The sequence below is a fragment of the Cydia strobilella genome, chromosome 11 (genome assembly GCF_947568885.1).
Source record: "Cydia strobilella chromosome 11, ilCydStro3.1, whole genome shotgun sequence".
Lineage (NCBI taxonomy): Eukaryota > Metazoa > Arthropoda > Insecta > Lepidoptera > Tortricidae > Cydia > Cydia strobilella.
Window position 1 is genome coordinate 5,763,328 of NC_086051.1, and position 15,984 is coordinate 5,779,311.

At 33.6% G+C, this 15,984-nt stretch overlaps 2 protein-coding genes across 3 annotated transcripts in view; one reads left to right on the plus strand and one right to left on the minus strand.

Moving 5' to 3' along the window:
• The window catches only part of LOC134745349 (collagen alpha-1(IX) chain-like), a 94,804-nt gene extending 88,318 nt beyond the window's left edge, over positions 1 to 6,486 (minus strand). For both annotated transcript variants that reach the window (XM_063679372.1, XM_063679371.1), the window contains exon 1: positions 6,347 to 6,486. In XM_063679372.1, coding sequence (XP_063535442.1) covers positions 6,347 to 6,360 — 14 coding nt within the window. In that variant the 5' untranslated portion in view covers positions 6,361 to 6,486. The remainder of the gene's footprint in view (positions 1 to 6,346) is intronic.
• Positions 1 to 15,745, plus strand: part of LOC134745355 (tonsoku-like protein) — a 431,809-nt gene extending 416,064 nt beyond the window's left edge. The window contains exon 15 of the transcript XR_010128158.1: positions 15,632 to 15,745. The gene's annotated coding sequence lies outside the window, so the exon portion shown is untranslated. The remainder of the gene's footprint in view (positions 1 to 15,631) is intronic.
• The last annotated feature ends 239 nt before the right edge of the window (positions 15,746 to 15,984 follow it).

Sequence of the window (15,984 nt, forward strand, 5' to 3'; positions counted from 1 at the left end):
CCGGGTAGTTAAGTGCTAAAAAAGTATCTTATGAACCGAAACGAACATTACGTTGCGCTCTTACCTAAGCATAATCCAGTACGTATAACAAACGAGACACACACAACATTAAAAATTCAACAATCTCAACAAGCCCACTATAGTATTTTTCACATCCCATGGGCACGGTGACAGCTATCATTTCAATAAATAATTTGCATATTTTGCGTTTTAAGGTTATACATTGTATGGAGATGACAGCTGTCACAGTACCCAAGCTATATGAAAAAAATTATAACTCGTTCTTAGATAAATACTTACTTTTTTACCCGTTTACCATACGTGGTTAATTGAAAGTGTACGACATCGTAATTAGTATATTATGATGTATCATAGAAACGTTTCGCAACCATTATCAATTTATCAGCGTAACCTTTAGCCTTTCCAATAACTTTAGTAACACTATAGTAGATATATACATAGAATAATAAAAAAATGTTACGTTTTCCCTACATCATATGAATATATAAATGACTTAAAAAAATATAACGAGCAATACATTCAATTGAGCAACGCGCGAGATACCTATCCAAAATATAGAAGTAATTGCTATATAAATAAATTGGTTATTTAAATATCGATTTCTTGTATTGTTTATATTTTATAGATGACACACTATCTGTAGCCGCTGGCAGGCATAGCTAAAAACAGTAGTCTTATTTGGCATTTAAAGTGGACTAATTCTCTTACGGAAGAAAAACTTATTAAATTATAGACGTATTGCACGCAATTTGACTAGATACTTAAGGCTTCTTCTTGCGCTTAAGGCTTCTAGCAAAACAAAAATAATAATAAAAAATGTCATGTTATGATATTTTACATCAACATCAGTCGAGTATTGACAAAATCACCGTTGTTCCGTAAATTAAACCATAATCAATATTTTATATGTAGATATTTATAGGTCGCTATTATAATTTAACAATTTATACTACAAACAAAAAGTAAAACCAATAAGCTAACTGAACTTTTATAAAGTTTTTCTTACGAAGTTAGGTACTACTTCAAAAGAAAAGTAGTCAAATAAACAATCTGTTAACGATACGCTGTATGTTTAACATTTATGAGATACTAATTAGAATAAGATGACAAATTTCACAGCCTTGACGTCATTTAGTATTTATACTCGTATCGTTTTTAAAGATGCTGCCTTTCAAATATTATACAGTATAAAAATCGTTCAGAAAGCTTCCTATACAAAAATAGTTTTTCATCTGTTATCAGCAATACTATTCGCTTAGCATCTTTGCATATAAACTTCTATGCAGGGGGGTAACTTTTCTCTGCAGCTGACTGTACCTATGTATATCGTTTTTAGACCGAGTATAAAATAAATTTTGGTTATAAAATGCAAGTAATATTATTAAAAAGCTTTCAAGTACTATTAAAAATAGCTTTCATTTAATGTAAACGACCGACTAGTGCCTTTGGAAATAAATAGTTTTATTCATTCAGTTATTCTACTCGTAATAAATGGAAGGCAAGTTTGGCATGCAATATAGGAACAAACAAGGTAGTCACGTATTACATAACTTTATCGGTTCACAGCATCGAATGTACAGTATCCCAAAATTGAAAATTTAAAATATTCCTTAAAAGGCACCTTAATAAAAGAACGGGGACATAAGGACTGGGAGGTTGGAAAACTGCATTCTTAGCATAATTTGGGTATGGGCGTGGTATTTCAGTTGCTCGTTAATCTCGTTGTCAGGTTAGTTAGGTATTTAGGGCGTGTTAATGTCGTAAATAAAATATTATTATCATTTAAAGATATTCTGCAATATTAACATAACTATTTTCAATAGTTTAAGTTTTTATTGAACGTAAAACAGCTGGTCCCATTTTATGTTTTTTTTTTTATTTCTCCGTAAATTTATATGAAGTATTATATCAAAAATTTATTCATAAAACGCTTAAAAAAAGGCTAAGTAAATATATGTACATACGTAAACACTCTTTTTTGTATACACAAGGCACGTTAAAGTTACTTCGGTTACAAAATCAAATATAAATTGTATTGATTTACTTATTCTCAGTCTTTGCACCGGTTTCGGTGTCTTAAATGTTTCATCTTTCAGGATTCAGATACGTTGTTTGTAATAGGTTTATATAACCGTCCACTCTGGTCCGAACAGCTAAATAAGAGCAAAAATTCATCTTCAGGTGCATGTGATGTTACGGACCCGGATGTGATGGACCCGGGTATGTCCTTAAACGACGTCCGGACCCGGGGGTATGTCCTTAAACTTCGTCCAAAAGAGAGGTATGGGCACTGTGAATGACCTTTCGCTTTGTGTGGTAGAGGGCACAGGACAGCGGATGTCATTCCAGATCTAGAGCAGAGCCCAACTGGGGAAGTACCTCCACCTTACAGAAAACCGCAGCCAAATAACACTAGACCCTACTCATAGTGTTGTGTTCCTGCCGGTGAGTAAGGTTGCCAGAGCTCAACGAGGGAGAGGAGTGTTAGGGTCGGTAACGCGCATGTAACTCTTTGGAGTTGCAGGCGTACATAGGCTACGGAGACTGCTTAACATCAGGCGGGCCGTATGCTCGTTTGCCACCGACGTAGTATAAAAAAAAACGATAATACAAGACTGACAATTTGCGTGATTAGTTGCTAATTGTTATATTTAATATTTTCACAACACATGCAGGTTTCGTCAAAATCCTCAACACAGAGTCTGTCTAAAGTGCAAGTGTAAAACTCAGTTACAGGCATCGTCAAAAATGTACAACGTTTAGAACATCTAACTACTAATTAACAATTGGCACGTATTATGTGATTATGTTATCGTTTAATTTTAATTTAAAAAATAACTTTTTATTAGCCCAATACTTGAATGATAGAGAATGCCCTAAGACTCGAGACATGTACGTGAATGATAGAGAATGCCCTAAGACTCGAGACATGTACGTGAATGATAGAGAATGCCCTAAGACTCGAGACATGTACGTGAATGATAGAGAATGCCCTAAGACTCGAGACATGTACGTGAATGATAGAGAATGCCCTAAGACTCGAGACATGTACGTGAATGATAGAGAATGCCCTAAGACTCGAGACATGTACGTGAATGATAGAGAATGCCCTAAGACTCGAGACATGTACGTGAATGATAGAGAATGCCCTAAGACTCGAGACATGTACGTGAATGATAGAGAATGCCCTAAGACTCGAGACATGTACTTAATCCGCCTATCGTACAGTTTGTTAACTTAGTGTAGTAGTAATAAGTATTAATGAAGTTTTTCTTTAATATCACTACATAGTATAAAAAAAGAAAAAACCGGCCAAGTGCGAGTCGGACTCGCGCACCGAGAGTTCCTTACTTTTTAGTATTTGTTGTTATAGCGGCAATCATCTGTGAAAATTTCAACTGTCTAGCTATCACAGTTCATGAGACACCACACATCACAGTTGATGAGGCCTGGTAACAGACAGACGGACAGCGAAGTCTTAGTAATAGGGTCCCGTTTTTACCCTTTGGGTACGGAACCCTAAAAAACTACCATCGTATCAAATTATTTGAATTGAGAATTCAAAAACAAATAAACGAATTATGATTGATCGAACCGTTTAAGTACAGCGTCGAGTTGACAAGTCAGTTGTGACTTGTGAAAATGGAAATTTCATAGGAAAAATTCATAGGACAACCATTTAAAAAATCTTACATGAAGGAGCTAGGTGTAAAAAAAAATCTTTCGCCGGATACCACATTTGTTTATTAACGACCAAAATACGGCTTGTATTAGATGGTGCCGCAAAACTCTTCAACAATTCGATCGAGAAGATTCAAAACTCGTTTTTGACATTGTCAATGGTGATGAATCTCGGATTTTTCCTTAAGATCCAGATTCCAAACAGCAATATAAGTCATACGCTCAAGAAGTACTTAAAAAATGGTCACCTCGTTTGTCGCCAAAAGTGGACACGTTGCCACTATCAGTTAACCCTGACTAGTATATCACACTTTGCTTATTAGAAGCTATAAGTGAATTCCAAAAATCAACCAAAAACATCGGTACCGCGCCATGATAATGCAAGCTCACACACATCCCGGCAAACAATTGGGTTTTTACAAGGGCTGACTTGAGCCCTAATGATTTCTTTGCTTTCCCTAAAATCAAGCAATGTCTTCGTAGTTAACGGTACCGAACCCAAGAAAAGGCGTTAGACGTATGTATACAAAACGGTCATTTGAAGCCCCAATTTCGGAGTGGAATAAGTGGTTTTAAAACTGGATCGACCGAATGAAAAAGTGTATTAAATAGCGAGTTCCTAGAAAAACAATAAATAGTACTTGAGCTTTAAATTGTTTTTAGATATTACAAACGACACAACTTAATAGGCACCTCGTAATTACATATTTAGCTACACCTACAGACACTAAAGCGCTAAGCACGTTGTGATACAAATAAATGTCACAAGAAAAACATAGTAGGTGGTATAATATTACGTTTTGGCGATATTTTCAGAAAATACACGTGGGACACAATACACGACATATACGTGGGACATGAAATATTGTGACTTCATAATACATAAAAATGAAAATACCTAACTAACGTTTTTGTAGAAGCTACAGCTACACTATAGGTATTTTAATAAGATAAAAAAACCTGAAATAATATGTAATTATTAGTTCTTTTTTAGTGATATGTGTATCAACAAACAAAAATTTATAGAAATGAATAAAACTAATGATTCTTTTATACAGATATGATGCATGCTATTATTATCTTTTTTTACATACTTACTTATTTAATACTCATGCATCATTGATTAAGATATCACACCGACCATAGGACTTCTATAATATTAATTAAATTACGACATTGCCGCTGTCAACAAATACATGTAAACAGTGGCAGTATACAAGCGTAGATCATTCGCTCTCGTTAACACTTTCGCTGCCAAGTATCCACTATGCGGTTTCGTCTTGTAAAATAATTGTGGAATTTAGCTCTAAAACTGCCAAATGAAGTCAATGCCCGCTTTGTGATTTTCCTTTGGTTAAGCTAAATTCAGCTAACAATTGCTAATGAAGTACTTACCTACTCAATCATGAAAAAAATTAAAATAATGAGAGCGAACTTACAATAAAACAGCATAGGTCTGTTATTAAAGGCAATTGGTATGTTGTAAATAATGAGCGAAAATTTTGAAACATTTTTGAAATTATTTTTGAATCGCCTTAGAGTTGGTCAAAGGCGCCTAGCTTTCAAATATAGCCTACACCAGAGAACTTGGGACGGATACCGCCGTGGCCGGGTGGTCTAGGTGGTCAGGATGTTAGCAGCGTAAGCTGAAGACGCGGGTTCGATTCCCGCCTCGGCCACCAGTGGCCACTCCCGACGTGGTCACTTTCTTTAGTGTATGATATCTATTTCAGTTTATTCTTGAACTCAACAGCTGTGAGTATCCAAACCTTTATATTGCGTCTTGTCACGTAGCTTCATAAAATTTACTGTAATGCAACGGCTTTACCTTCCGTTATTGACAGTGACAGTTATTGCAGGTTTCAGCATGTTTTCGGATTCCGCACATTATGGAAACCAAAATAAATAGAGCCCTTTGTCGCTTACAACTATTTACAAATATGGCCCTTAGTTATCTTGGTTTGTATTTAGGGCGGTTGAGCCATGTTTGAATTTAAAAAACATATGTATGCAAATACTTTTTTGTATGCAAAAACGTCTTGGCACCGATTTCCTTGTCTTTTTTGCGTATTTTGCGTCTGGTTTAGCACGTTTCTATTGTTATGGTTTTAATGAAGATTCGTGTTATATTTATTACGTATAGGTTTTATTTTATTCAAGTTCATCTCATAATAACTGAAACTCATTTTTATATATGAAATTTATATATGAAAAACTTTAGATAGTGTTGGGTTATTAATTATTAATAAAACCAATTAGGTAATTTATTTATCACTTTACCATATAAGTACATATATCTAAGTACCAATGACTATTACATAATACAAGAGAAAGTAACCATTACACACAATTTTGTAAAAATTTCAGTAAAAATTTGTAGTTTTTAAATTAAATCAGATTAATTTTTGTATTACTCCATAAAATAAATAAATAATCAGAAGGACATTTTTTTTTAATTCATTAATGACATTCACTATGTATTATTTTTACCATTTTTTTATTAATAAATTTTTTGATGTTAAATGTTACCGAAGAAATTTGTAATAAAGAATAATTATTATTGTTTTAATTTTCCGAAACAATTATTTTAAAACATTTTATCAGTAAATAAAAGAAACAACAAATAAAAAATGCAAATACTCACAAAACACACTTCATATTGTAAATCCTAATGCAATATCACAGATAAATCATAGCACAACACTTGGCAGTTGGCACTCACGTCACTGCGCCCGAGCATGCGCGTCGCGACATTGGCGAATCGAGACTGACGCTGCCGGCGCCACGAGCTTTGGACTGAAGATTAATTGATGCTTTAATAAGGCGCGTGCGCACTGAGATATGTTATAATTAACTTCCTGCTTAATTAAGAAGGTGAAAAATGTGAAATATAACTAATTAAAGAAAGATAAGACTTTTCAGCCCACAGTTTAATATACTTACCATCATTTATATCAAAGATCTAAGATGACCTTTCATATTGTGATCAGAAATTTCAAATAATATAATTATTATTCAAATAATATTAAAAAAACAAGATACAGTAATCAGTATCTTGATTTTTTTGTGTATTTATTTAGTGTTAATCCACGCACGCAATTATGTTTCTTTTTTATAAAATCATAGGTATAAAATTAATACGTCGCTTATCATGCTATGCATGACTGTATCTGAATGAAAATATTAAATAGATAATCAATATAAGCATTGTAATGTCTTCATCAGTAGGTCTACTTCTCAAAATATTTATTTTTCGAGAACAAAATGCACGTGATTCTTTAAGAAAATATTTTATTCGCTATAAGTATAAATTTATGGAGCTCCCTTGATTTTGCCCTCGATCTCGACATTCTCGACATCAGATCCTGACTTGATGACAATGAGATTAATTAGAAAGCATACCCATTAAAAATATTATTTGTAGTCTCTGAGGAATTGGTGAACATACCTACTTACATTTAAAAGAAGGGCCCGACTTATTGAGAATCTCCACCTTTTATTTGAAGTCTGTTTAAAAATCGGTATATATTAAGGATAGTACAATACCTACTAAGTCAATACTAAGGATAGTAATGACGATGAATAGTAATTTATATTGATTTTTTGGACGCGCTTCGGGACCTAAAGATTAAAATAACGATTTAATAAGGTCTCTCTGCAATCAGCTGCATATATGTCGTTTTTCTTTCCGAGGTTTTCTTGTGTGCTTAATTATAAAGCGTTTGCTATACGAATATATAAAGTAGGATTGAATTACAAGGCTGTATATAATCTATTTAAGTAAACTGTTTATATTATATATTTAGTTAAAATAAAGATTGTTTCTATTATTTATTGATGAATTTGATAAAAACTTTCATTGTCAAATGTCTGTTAAATTTTCACTATAAGCGAATCATTTATTTAGGTACATACATAAAGTATTATCTACAGTATTACTACTAAACTAAATCATAATTCTAAATACAATCACAATGTCAATTATTAAATTAAATGAATAAATTAAAAAACAAAAAAAACAGTCAAAATAAAAGCACAATAACAACTAATCAAATAACCCACCCCGGGTCATTCCAGGCGCAAAAGTTCCCAACACGCTCGCTGCGTTTCCGCGTTGAACCGCAATAGATAACCTTTGCACCAGGAACGACCCGGAGCGGGGATCCAGACCCCTCTCACGCAAGCGACTCCCGAGCTCCCTAAAGAAGGCCCGTGCCTCTGAGCACCAACACCCAATGGTCTCCACCGCGAGTGGAACAAACAAATAATTACCCAAGCACGCATACTTTCCCGTTTTCTAAGAGCGGCTATCTCAGCAACAGCCCCCGCTAAACCTACTGTGCGACTTATGTGCGAAGCAGCAAAAGTGCTGACGCATGTAGCGTCCCATAGCAAGCACTTAGCAAAATAAATAGATATTTTAACAATGTAGATATTCAACTAAGTAATAAAGAAAAAACTGACGGCATTTTCCTTATATACTTAATTTAAAAAAATATGTTGGAAATACCAGTACAAACCGTAAATTAAATTATATCAGTCTTGCTTATTTAAAAATATTCTCTTGTTGTATTACATATTACTAAAATACCAAATGAATATACTATCAATTAAATAGGTACTTATATGTACAAAGTTTAAGGAAAAAGTAGATGACACTATGGCGCCACATGTTTTTAGGGTTCCGTACCTCAAAAGGAAAAACGGAACCCTTATAGGATCACTCGTGCGTCTGTCTGTCTGTCCGTCTGTCACAGCCTATTTTCTTCGAAACTACTGAACCAATTAAGTTGAAATTTGGTATACATATGTAAGTTTGTGACCCAAAGATGGACATGTAACGTAGACAAATAAAAATTAAACATGGGGACCACTTTTGGGGGGTAAATGAGAAAATTAAAAAATAAAGTTTTTCAAACTATATCGTGTTACATATTAAATGAAAGAGCTCATTGAAACTCAAATATTTTTTTTTTTATAATTTTAGGATAAACAGTTTAGAAGTTATTCAAGAAAATATACAAAAAATCACCATTCCCCCCTTTATCTCCGAAACTACTGGGACTAAAATTTTGAAAAAAATACACAAAATAGTTCTTTACCTATAGATCACAGGAAAACCTATTAGAAATGTGTAGTCAAGCGTGAGTCGGACTTAATTACTTAGTTTTTGATCCGACCCCTACGGGGTTTTTAAAGACATTTCACTTACTGTACTGTGTGTGTAATATACGGAACCCTTGGAACGCGAGTCCGACTCGCACTTGTTTGTAACTAAATTCACCGTATGTTCATAAATACAGTATCATATCTACATTATGTATCAAATTCAACGCACGAATTTGTCATAAGAGTTTACACATGTTATACCACCAATCAATATTTGCTTAAAACTAAGGACGTGAAGACTAACCGATGATTTAATGGATTAAATCGATTGCGCGCACATATCTTATGTGCGCGCTGAGTTATGTGATAACGAGGGTGACTTCGAGCGTTTTCCTACTCAATTAAGGACGGGAAATACAACTGGTAAGAAAACTGTAACTAGATAGTGTTACTTACCTATAAGTAGATAATAAAAAAAAATTGCCCGCAAAGTAATAATTTTAATTTATGGTGCGTATTTAAGTGTTACTTACCTATAAGTAGATAATAAAAAAAAATTGCCCGCAAAGTAATAATTTTAATTTATGGTGCGCATTTAACGCCGTTTACTTATTTTACTATGTTCAAATGATTTTTTTTTTGTGATCAAATAGATATAATGTAAGTCTATTTATTACAATTTATAAATAACGTTTTGTAGTTTAGTTAAAGTTAAATAATTAAGTCTTAGGTACTTGTATTTAAGTGGAAATATTTATGTTTCTATCTTTTAAATTCGCTTCTTTTTATATCAAAAATATTATAATAAAAATACAATGTACCTAAATAATATTGAGGGAATGTGTTCATCATTATCTGACACAAAAAAAGTTTCATTTCCTACCTAATAGAATAGCAGAAAAATTGCAAGTACGCCTTCGTATGTTCCATTGAGCTTAAATGCTTTCGTAGCATCAGATTGAACTGTCACACTTTTTCCAGTTGAGTTGAATAAAACATTTTCATGCATTAAACAACGGACATTTTGCAACTTTTTACACAATCCCAGATCGTTAAAATTGCCAGTCGGCTCGAGCTTGACATTGTCATTGTGCAAACATTGAGTTAATACGTACAATTTTGTTTGAAGTGCATATCCAATTCGATAATTAAGCAGGTTATTTGTACAAATTAAGGATGGGTAAGGCAGATATAGGTACCTAATACTTTCGAAAATACGGTGGCAAGCTTAAAAGTATGAGGCTATTGCAGATAATGCATGGTTAATTGTTATTAGTAGCAATAAAACTTTGTTAATACATTAATTAAAACCGTGTGGTGGATGCCGTATAGCATAAAAAAGTGAACTGATTGAAATATTCAGTGATATAATATATCACTGAATATTTCAATCTATATTATAAATAAATAGCGTTTATTCGTGGCAAAAAACAGGAATACACGTAGGTAACACAACATAAATAATATAAGCCACGAAATGGTCCCGATTCAGCATGGTGCTAGCCTAGTGAATGTGTGTTTGGTTGCTCTGTTGCAATAGTGATATGATGTATATTATTTTGACGATATTGCGACTAGTTGCATGTTTTATTGAATATGGTCTAACATAACTATGTACTTTATTGAATTTAGATGTTATTTATATAAGTTATCAAATTTTTTAGAATACCTGTATAAAAATACCAACTTGTCTATTTATTATATATTATATACATAGTTCGCGTAGGAAACATGTTTAGATTATAGAAAAATATTTGAGGTACATATTTACATAATAAAGTGATCTATCTTCACTTTATGCATCTTCTATATTTTTTAATAATTATTTGCATTCACACCTAAAATAACACACTTTTCTTAAAAAACTGCGAGTCGGACTCGCCCACTGTGCGGGTTCCGTATTAAAACTTAGTGTTTTATTATTTTTTTATTTTTTACAAATTTTTAGTTTTGAGATATTTACCTGTACTTGTAGTATGTATGACGATATTACTTGCCAAATTTCATATTTCTAGGTCAACGGGAAGTACCCTATAAATTTTGATTCCCTTGAGAATGTCGAAATATACGTTTTTTTGCGGCATAAACGGCCGTATCTTTTTTTTGCGTTTGATTTTTTCACAGCTTCCCCATAGACCATAGCCCTGAGCAAAAATGAACATAACCACAAACAACCATATAAGTACTTTTGGACGAAATCCAACGACTGACTAATCCGTGGGTTATCGCACAATTCAATGAACGATGATTCGTTGATGACTATGTTAAGCCCTCACATTCCCATAGGATATCAAGCCGATCGTCTCAAGGAACAAGGAAATGTGTGGCCTCAGTATCCGTCCTCTAATGTTGCTATGTTTTTGTTTTCGCTAAAATTACTGCTATTTGACCCTGAGGGAAAGCGGCTTAATGGAAAAAGTTAGGTTTTAAATATGTTTTCCTTCAGTGATAAGCTAGTGGTAAAGAACAATTAAATAGGTACCTACATAAGATTCGAAAAAGTTATTTTACTGATCAGCCTGAAAGAAAACTGTAAAAATTTCTTCCAGACGTTTGTATTTCCTGAGAAATACCTGCTAGATTATTTACGTCTCTGCAAAAGAGTGTTTTATTAGAATTGTGTATAGTATTATTGAATTGTTAATTAAAAATAATAATTAATATATTTTGAACCTACGGCCATATATAGGTAGGGTTATACCACAATCATATAGGGCAGGGATCGGAACCGGTTTTTTTGCAAAAACTTCGAAATAATCATATATATAATTATTTTATACTCCAAATTTAGGATTCAGTTGTGTTTTTAGATAACAACTTTGTATTATTCGATTGCCCAATTAGAAATGAAATGATTAAGAAATAACGAACAAAATACCGGTTTCGTTCCCATACAAAAAATACCGGCATCCGATCCCTAACAAAGGGTTAGGGCGGGAATTATTTATTTTAAGATAACACTTATGTTTTGGCCAAGAAAACAAATTCTCAATTAATTCGCTAAGAGCTGTCGCTGGCAGCATAAACGGCCATACAATTGTTAAAAGCAAATTTATTATGCGATGGTCAAAGCTGCGAGCGTCAGCGTCGAGCGAATTCATTGAGAATTTTTTTTTGGCCAAAACTTAAGTGTTATCTTAAAAGGACTACGCCAAAATCTCACCTTAAGCGGGAAACCGTATTAGCTGGATAAATAGTTGGCTGGTGATTGAAAATTGGCTAAAAAAACTACTGTTTTCCCTTATTTTCAACAACATACTGCAAAAATTACGCTTTTATTACAATCAACAAACATTTGTGACACAAAGGTTTAAAACAAGTTTCAGGGATTGGCCTATTATAACGCAATACACCGCGTTGGAAATCTAATTATTTGTGATCGTTTCAAGCGGGTTTTACTGTAGTGAGACTAGCTACGGGAACAACATTACACCAATAACGATGGCCGCGGATACAAGGATCATTACCTCGACCGTTAATACGCGAACGAGTGAATAATTTCCCTGTGACGTCACTATACGCTATTGTTCGTAATTCAGCTGAATTTATTGGTCGAACGGAACGAACGATCGGAGCTTTTGTAGTGTGATGTATTCACGATGTATTCAAGAATTTTTTTGTACATTTCAAAATTTATATAATGTATTAACAAGTTAACCGAATAAAAAAGCGTATTTTTGTATAAAAGTAATCTCACACTTTTTGGAAGATGTTTCATGTCAGTAGGGTATCATACAAATGAAGCGACTAACACCTCATAATTTGAAAACGGCTCAATCCTACTTTGGAACACAAATAGTTAAGTATATAAACACACTTGCAGATTGCTAAAACCATATGTTATTTTACAATGCATGTGCTCGAAAAGTGCGTTTCCTACGGAGCCATATCATGCGGAAAGTCTACTTTTCCGCACTAGTGCTTTTTGTTTTCAATTTTTTTTACAGTACATATGGTGCTACTTTCTCGCACTAGTGCGGAAAAGAACACTTTTCGTGCACATGTCAAAAGTTTAAAGGGCCATATGTACTGTAAAACGTTGTACGATACAAGTGCGAATAGGTAATTTGCAACTCGTGTCGATTGAAAACACTCCTTTTAATAATTAAACATTTGCCATGATATGTTTTTTTATTTACTCCCACAATGCATAGTAAAACATTGTATGATACACGTGCGTAAAGATGATTTCCGACTCGTATTCCTTTATACACTCGCTCGCTTTGCTCGCTCGTGAATAAAATTCCACTCGTCGAAGATCATACACTTTCCGCACTTGTTGCATAAATAGCTATTATAACCACTCATTTTGACTTTGCCGCAGTCGAAAAAAAAAAGTTTGTACTATAAAACGTAGACCAATCAAGCTTTGTTGGTTTATTGCAGACTATTCATGTTTACGAAGAACGTTACGAAAGCGAGAGTAAAGACAACAAGCACATAGAAAGTGTAAATTGATTTTGTCCCAGTCGTTTGCTAAGAAGGTTTTATTGACTCTTCTGTTATGTTAACAACAAATTTTTTGTTGTTATCTATGAATGTTTATTTTTTAAATTATGAGCCATTGTTATTATTGCCAAAGATTTAAATGACAATAATAATAAAACGTATAAGAAATTACAATAATTATGTCAATAATATAGTAATAAAATTGATGAATTAATGAGTTTCTCTGACACATTTATTATCCTACACCGTGATGTTCGAGTATTAATGCGTATCCAGCGACTGAAATATTTTTCGTACAACTTTTACGATTTTATTATTAAAGTTTTGAGAATAGCTATTGGGCTAAGTTCAAGAAATCTATTATTAAATGCCATAAAAGATGTAAAAAATACACTCTTTTTGGGCAGTCGTGTAAAAAGGTTAACTGGCTAATTATTTTGGAACGAAGACTAAGGCTTAATTAAACTGGCAGTCAAGGTACCTATTACGCTAAGATGAAATTAATAATGATGAAGATAACCTAAAACAGATACAGTATTATTTGAGTTAATTTTGTGCACTGCTGATTTAAATTAAAACATTACACAAAACTAAAATTAATTTATAAATTTTATTCGATCAAAACATTACAACTTTAACATAATTGACAACATTTAAAACTTTATAAAGTGGGCTAATAATACAGTAACTTTATACATTTAGCGTTTGCGTCAAATTCGGTAGTTCTGATTTTTTGCATACTTGTTTATGATGTTGGTCTAATGAAGAATCCAACTTTGAGACCTCGAGCGCCGACTGCAACTTTGGCAAAAAGCGGCATCGCCTGAGTCAAAAGTGCATAGGTACTCACTCCATTCACATAGCCTACGAATTCAAGTTCGAAAAAAATATACACTTTGAAAGGCTTTATCTCGAAAACTAGGTATAAGATCTACAGAGACAATTGGGTAGGTAAAGTTTTTTGAAGATAGGCAAATTATATTTTTATCCGATAGTATTCGTCATAACGATCACGGAAATGCAGCTCTTTCATTTTTATTTCGTATTATTTATTAAATATATTTTTTTAAGTGACCGAGATGACGTTTGTGAAATTTAATAGCAGATCAGGCACTGCAATGCCTGTGCACGTGATTTAATTGATGAGATAGAAAAAAAAACGATGTCAAGTCAACTGTCAGTGTCACTTAGCTGTCATTGCCGAAAAATAACCTCAGAATAATAACTAAAGCATATTCTGATGCGATTTAGTGTTATCATATGGTTATCATTGAGATTTTCGACGACCTCCGCACGAGCCACGGACTTCTGATTTCCCACGACATCTGCGAGTATTTGAACAAAGATTAAATCTACTTTCGACAACTTGGCACTGCATATTGGACGTTTTCTTGCCTTCACGACGGCCCGACCCTTGCGCAGACCCTGGACTGAGTTTTGCAAGAAGGATGAGACACATGGACCTAGTTATGATTTTAAATTATTATCATAACAGTGATAAGCACAATGCCGCCGAAATTAGAGGAGCGAAGGCCCTCCTGTACGTATCAGTGAAATACATACATTAAACATTTTGGTATTTATATTTTACCTGCAATGTTTAGTCTACATATACACCTTAAACCTTAACTTCATTCATTTTTTATTGTTTTAGGGCATCAAGGAACGGATGTGGAAAATAATGTAGGCTATGTCGAAATAAAAAGAAGCAACACAGAATGTATTCTTCGGGCTAAAGTTGTACCGGAGACCAAATTAAGAAAAAAAAAATTATATTGTGACCGTTCACTTAGACGAAAAAAATAATAATGTCAATGATGCATCATTTGATAGTGAGGATTGCCCTGCATCAGCTGGTAAATAAAGTCTTATAATAAGTGCCCAAAGGCACACAGAATCGGTTATCGAGACACCCCGAGACAGGCCGAGAACGAGTGTGTACAGCCCACATTAAGGTTTTGTGTAACCCGTGCGAAGCCGGGGCGCTATAAATGTTTATTTAATTTTACCCATTTACCAAAATTCCTAGATCTTATAAAGGAATACCTAGTGCCTAAATGCCTGAATCTCAGAATGTATTTTTTTTTTCAAACTTCAAATCATTGTAGTGTAGTGATACCTAAATCTCTAATTAGGGGAGAGTGGGTCACAGTGAATTACTTTTTCAGACGGTTAATAAAGTGAATATTAAGTACTATAATAACCTACGTTTTATTCTTGTTCTTCATTTCTACAAAATATTTAGATTTGTATTAAAATGGCCCTTGTTTGACGCAGGTATGTACCTTACCGTTCGAAAAATGGGCCCCTGGTATTTGTGTGTTGAGCAATCGTTATTTGTTTTACAAGGGGGCAAAGTTGTTGTTTAAAGTGGAATTTTGAGCGTTGCAAGGGTTTCAAAGCACGAGGATTAAACAAATTTTGCCCCCGAGTGAAACACAAAAATTTTCACCACACCAACCCGAAGAAAATATTAACCATCAAACAAGACCAAATCCAAATGATCATTCAAAATCATCATTTAAAAGTCAATTCCACCAGCTAACCTAAGGAAACAACTCAAAATTTGCATCTGATTACTTTGCCCCACATGTGGATAAAATACAACTTTCTCATCAGTTTTTGAATAATCAAGAGAGATATTGTTCCTGACTCATGGGTGTTTTCTATGTATATGAGTATGTATTATCTATATTGGTATGTTGTATATCGTCTCCTAGTACC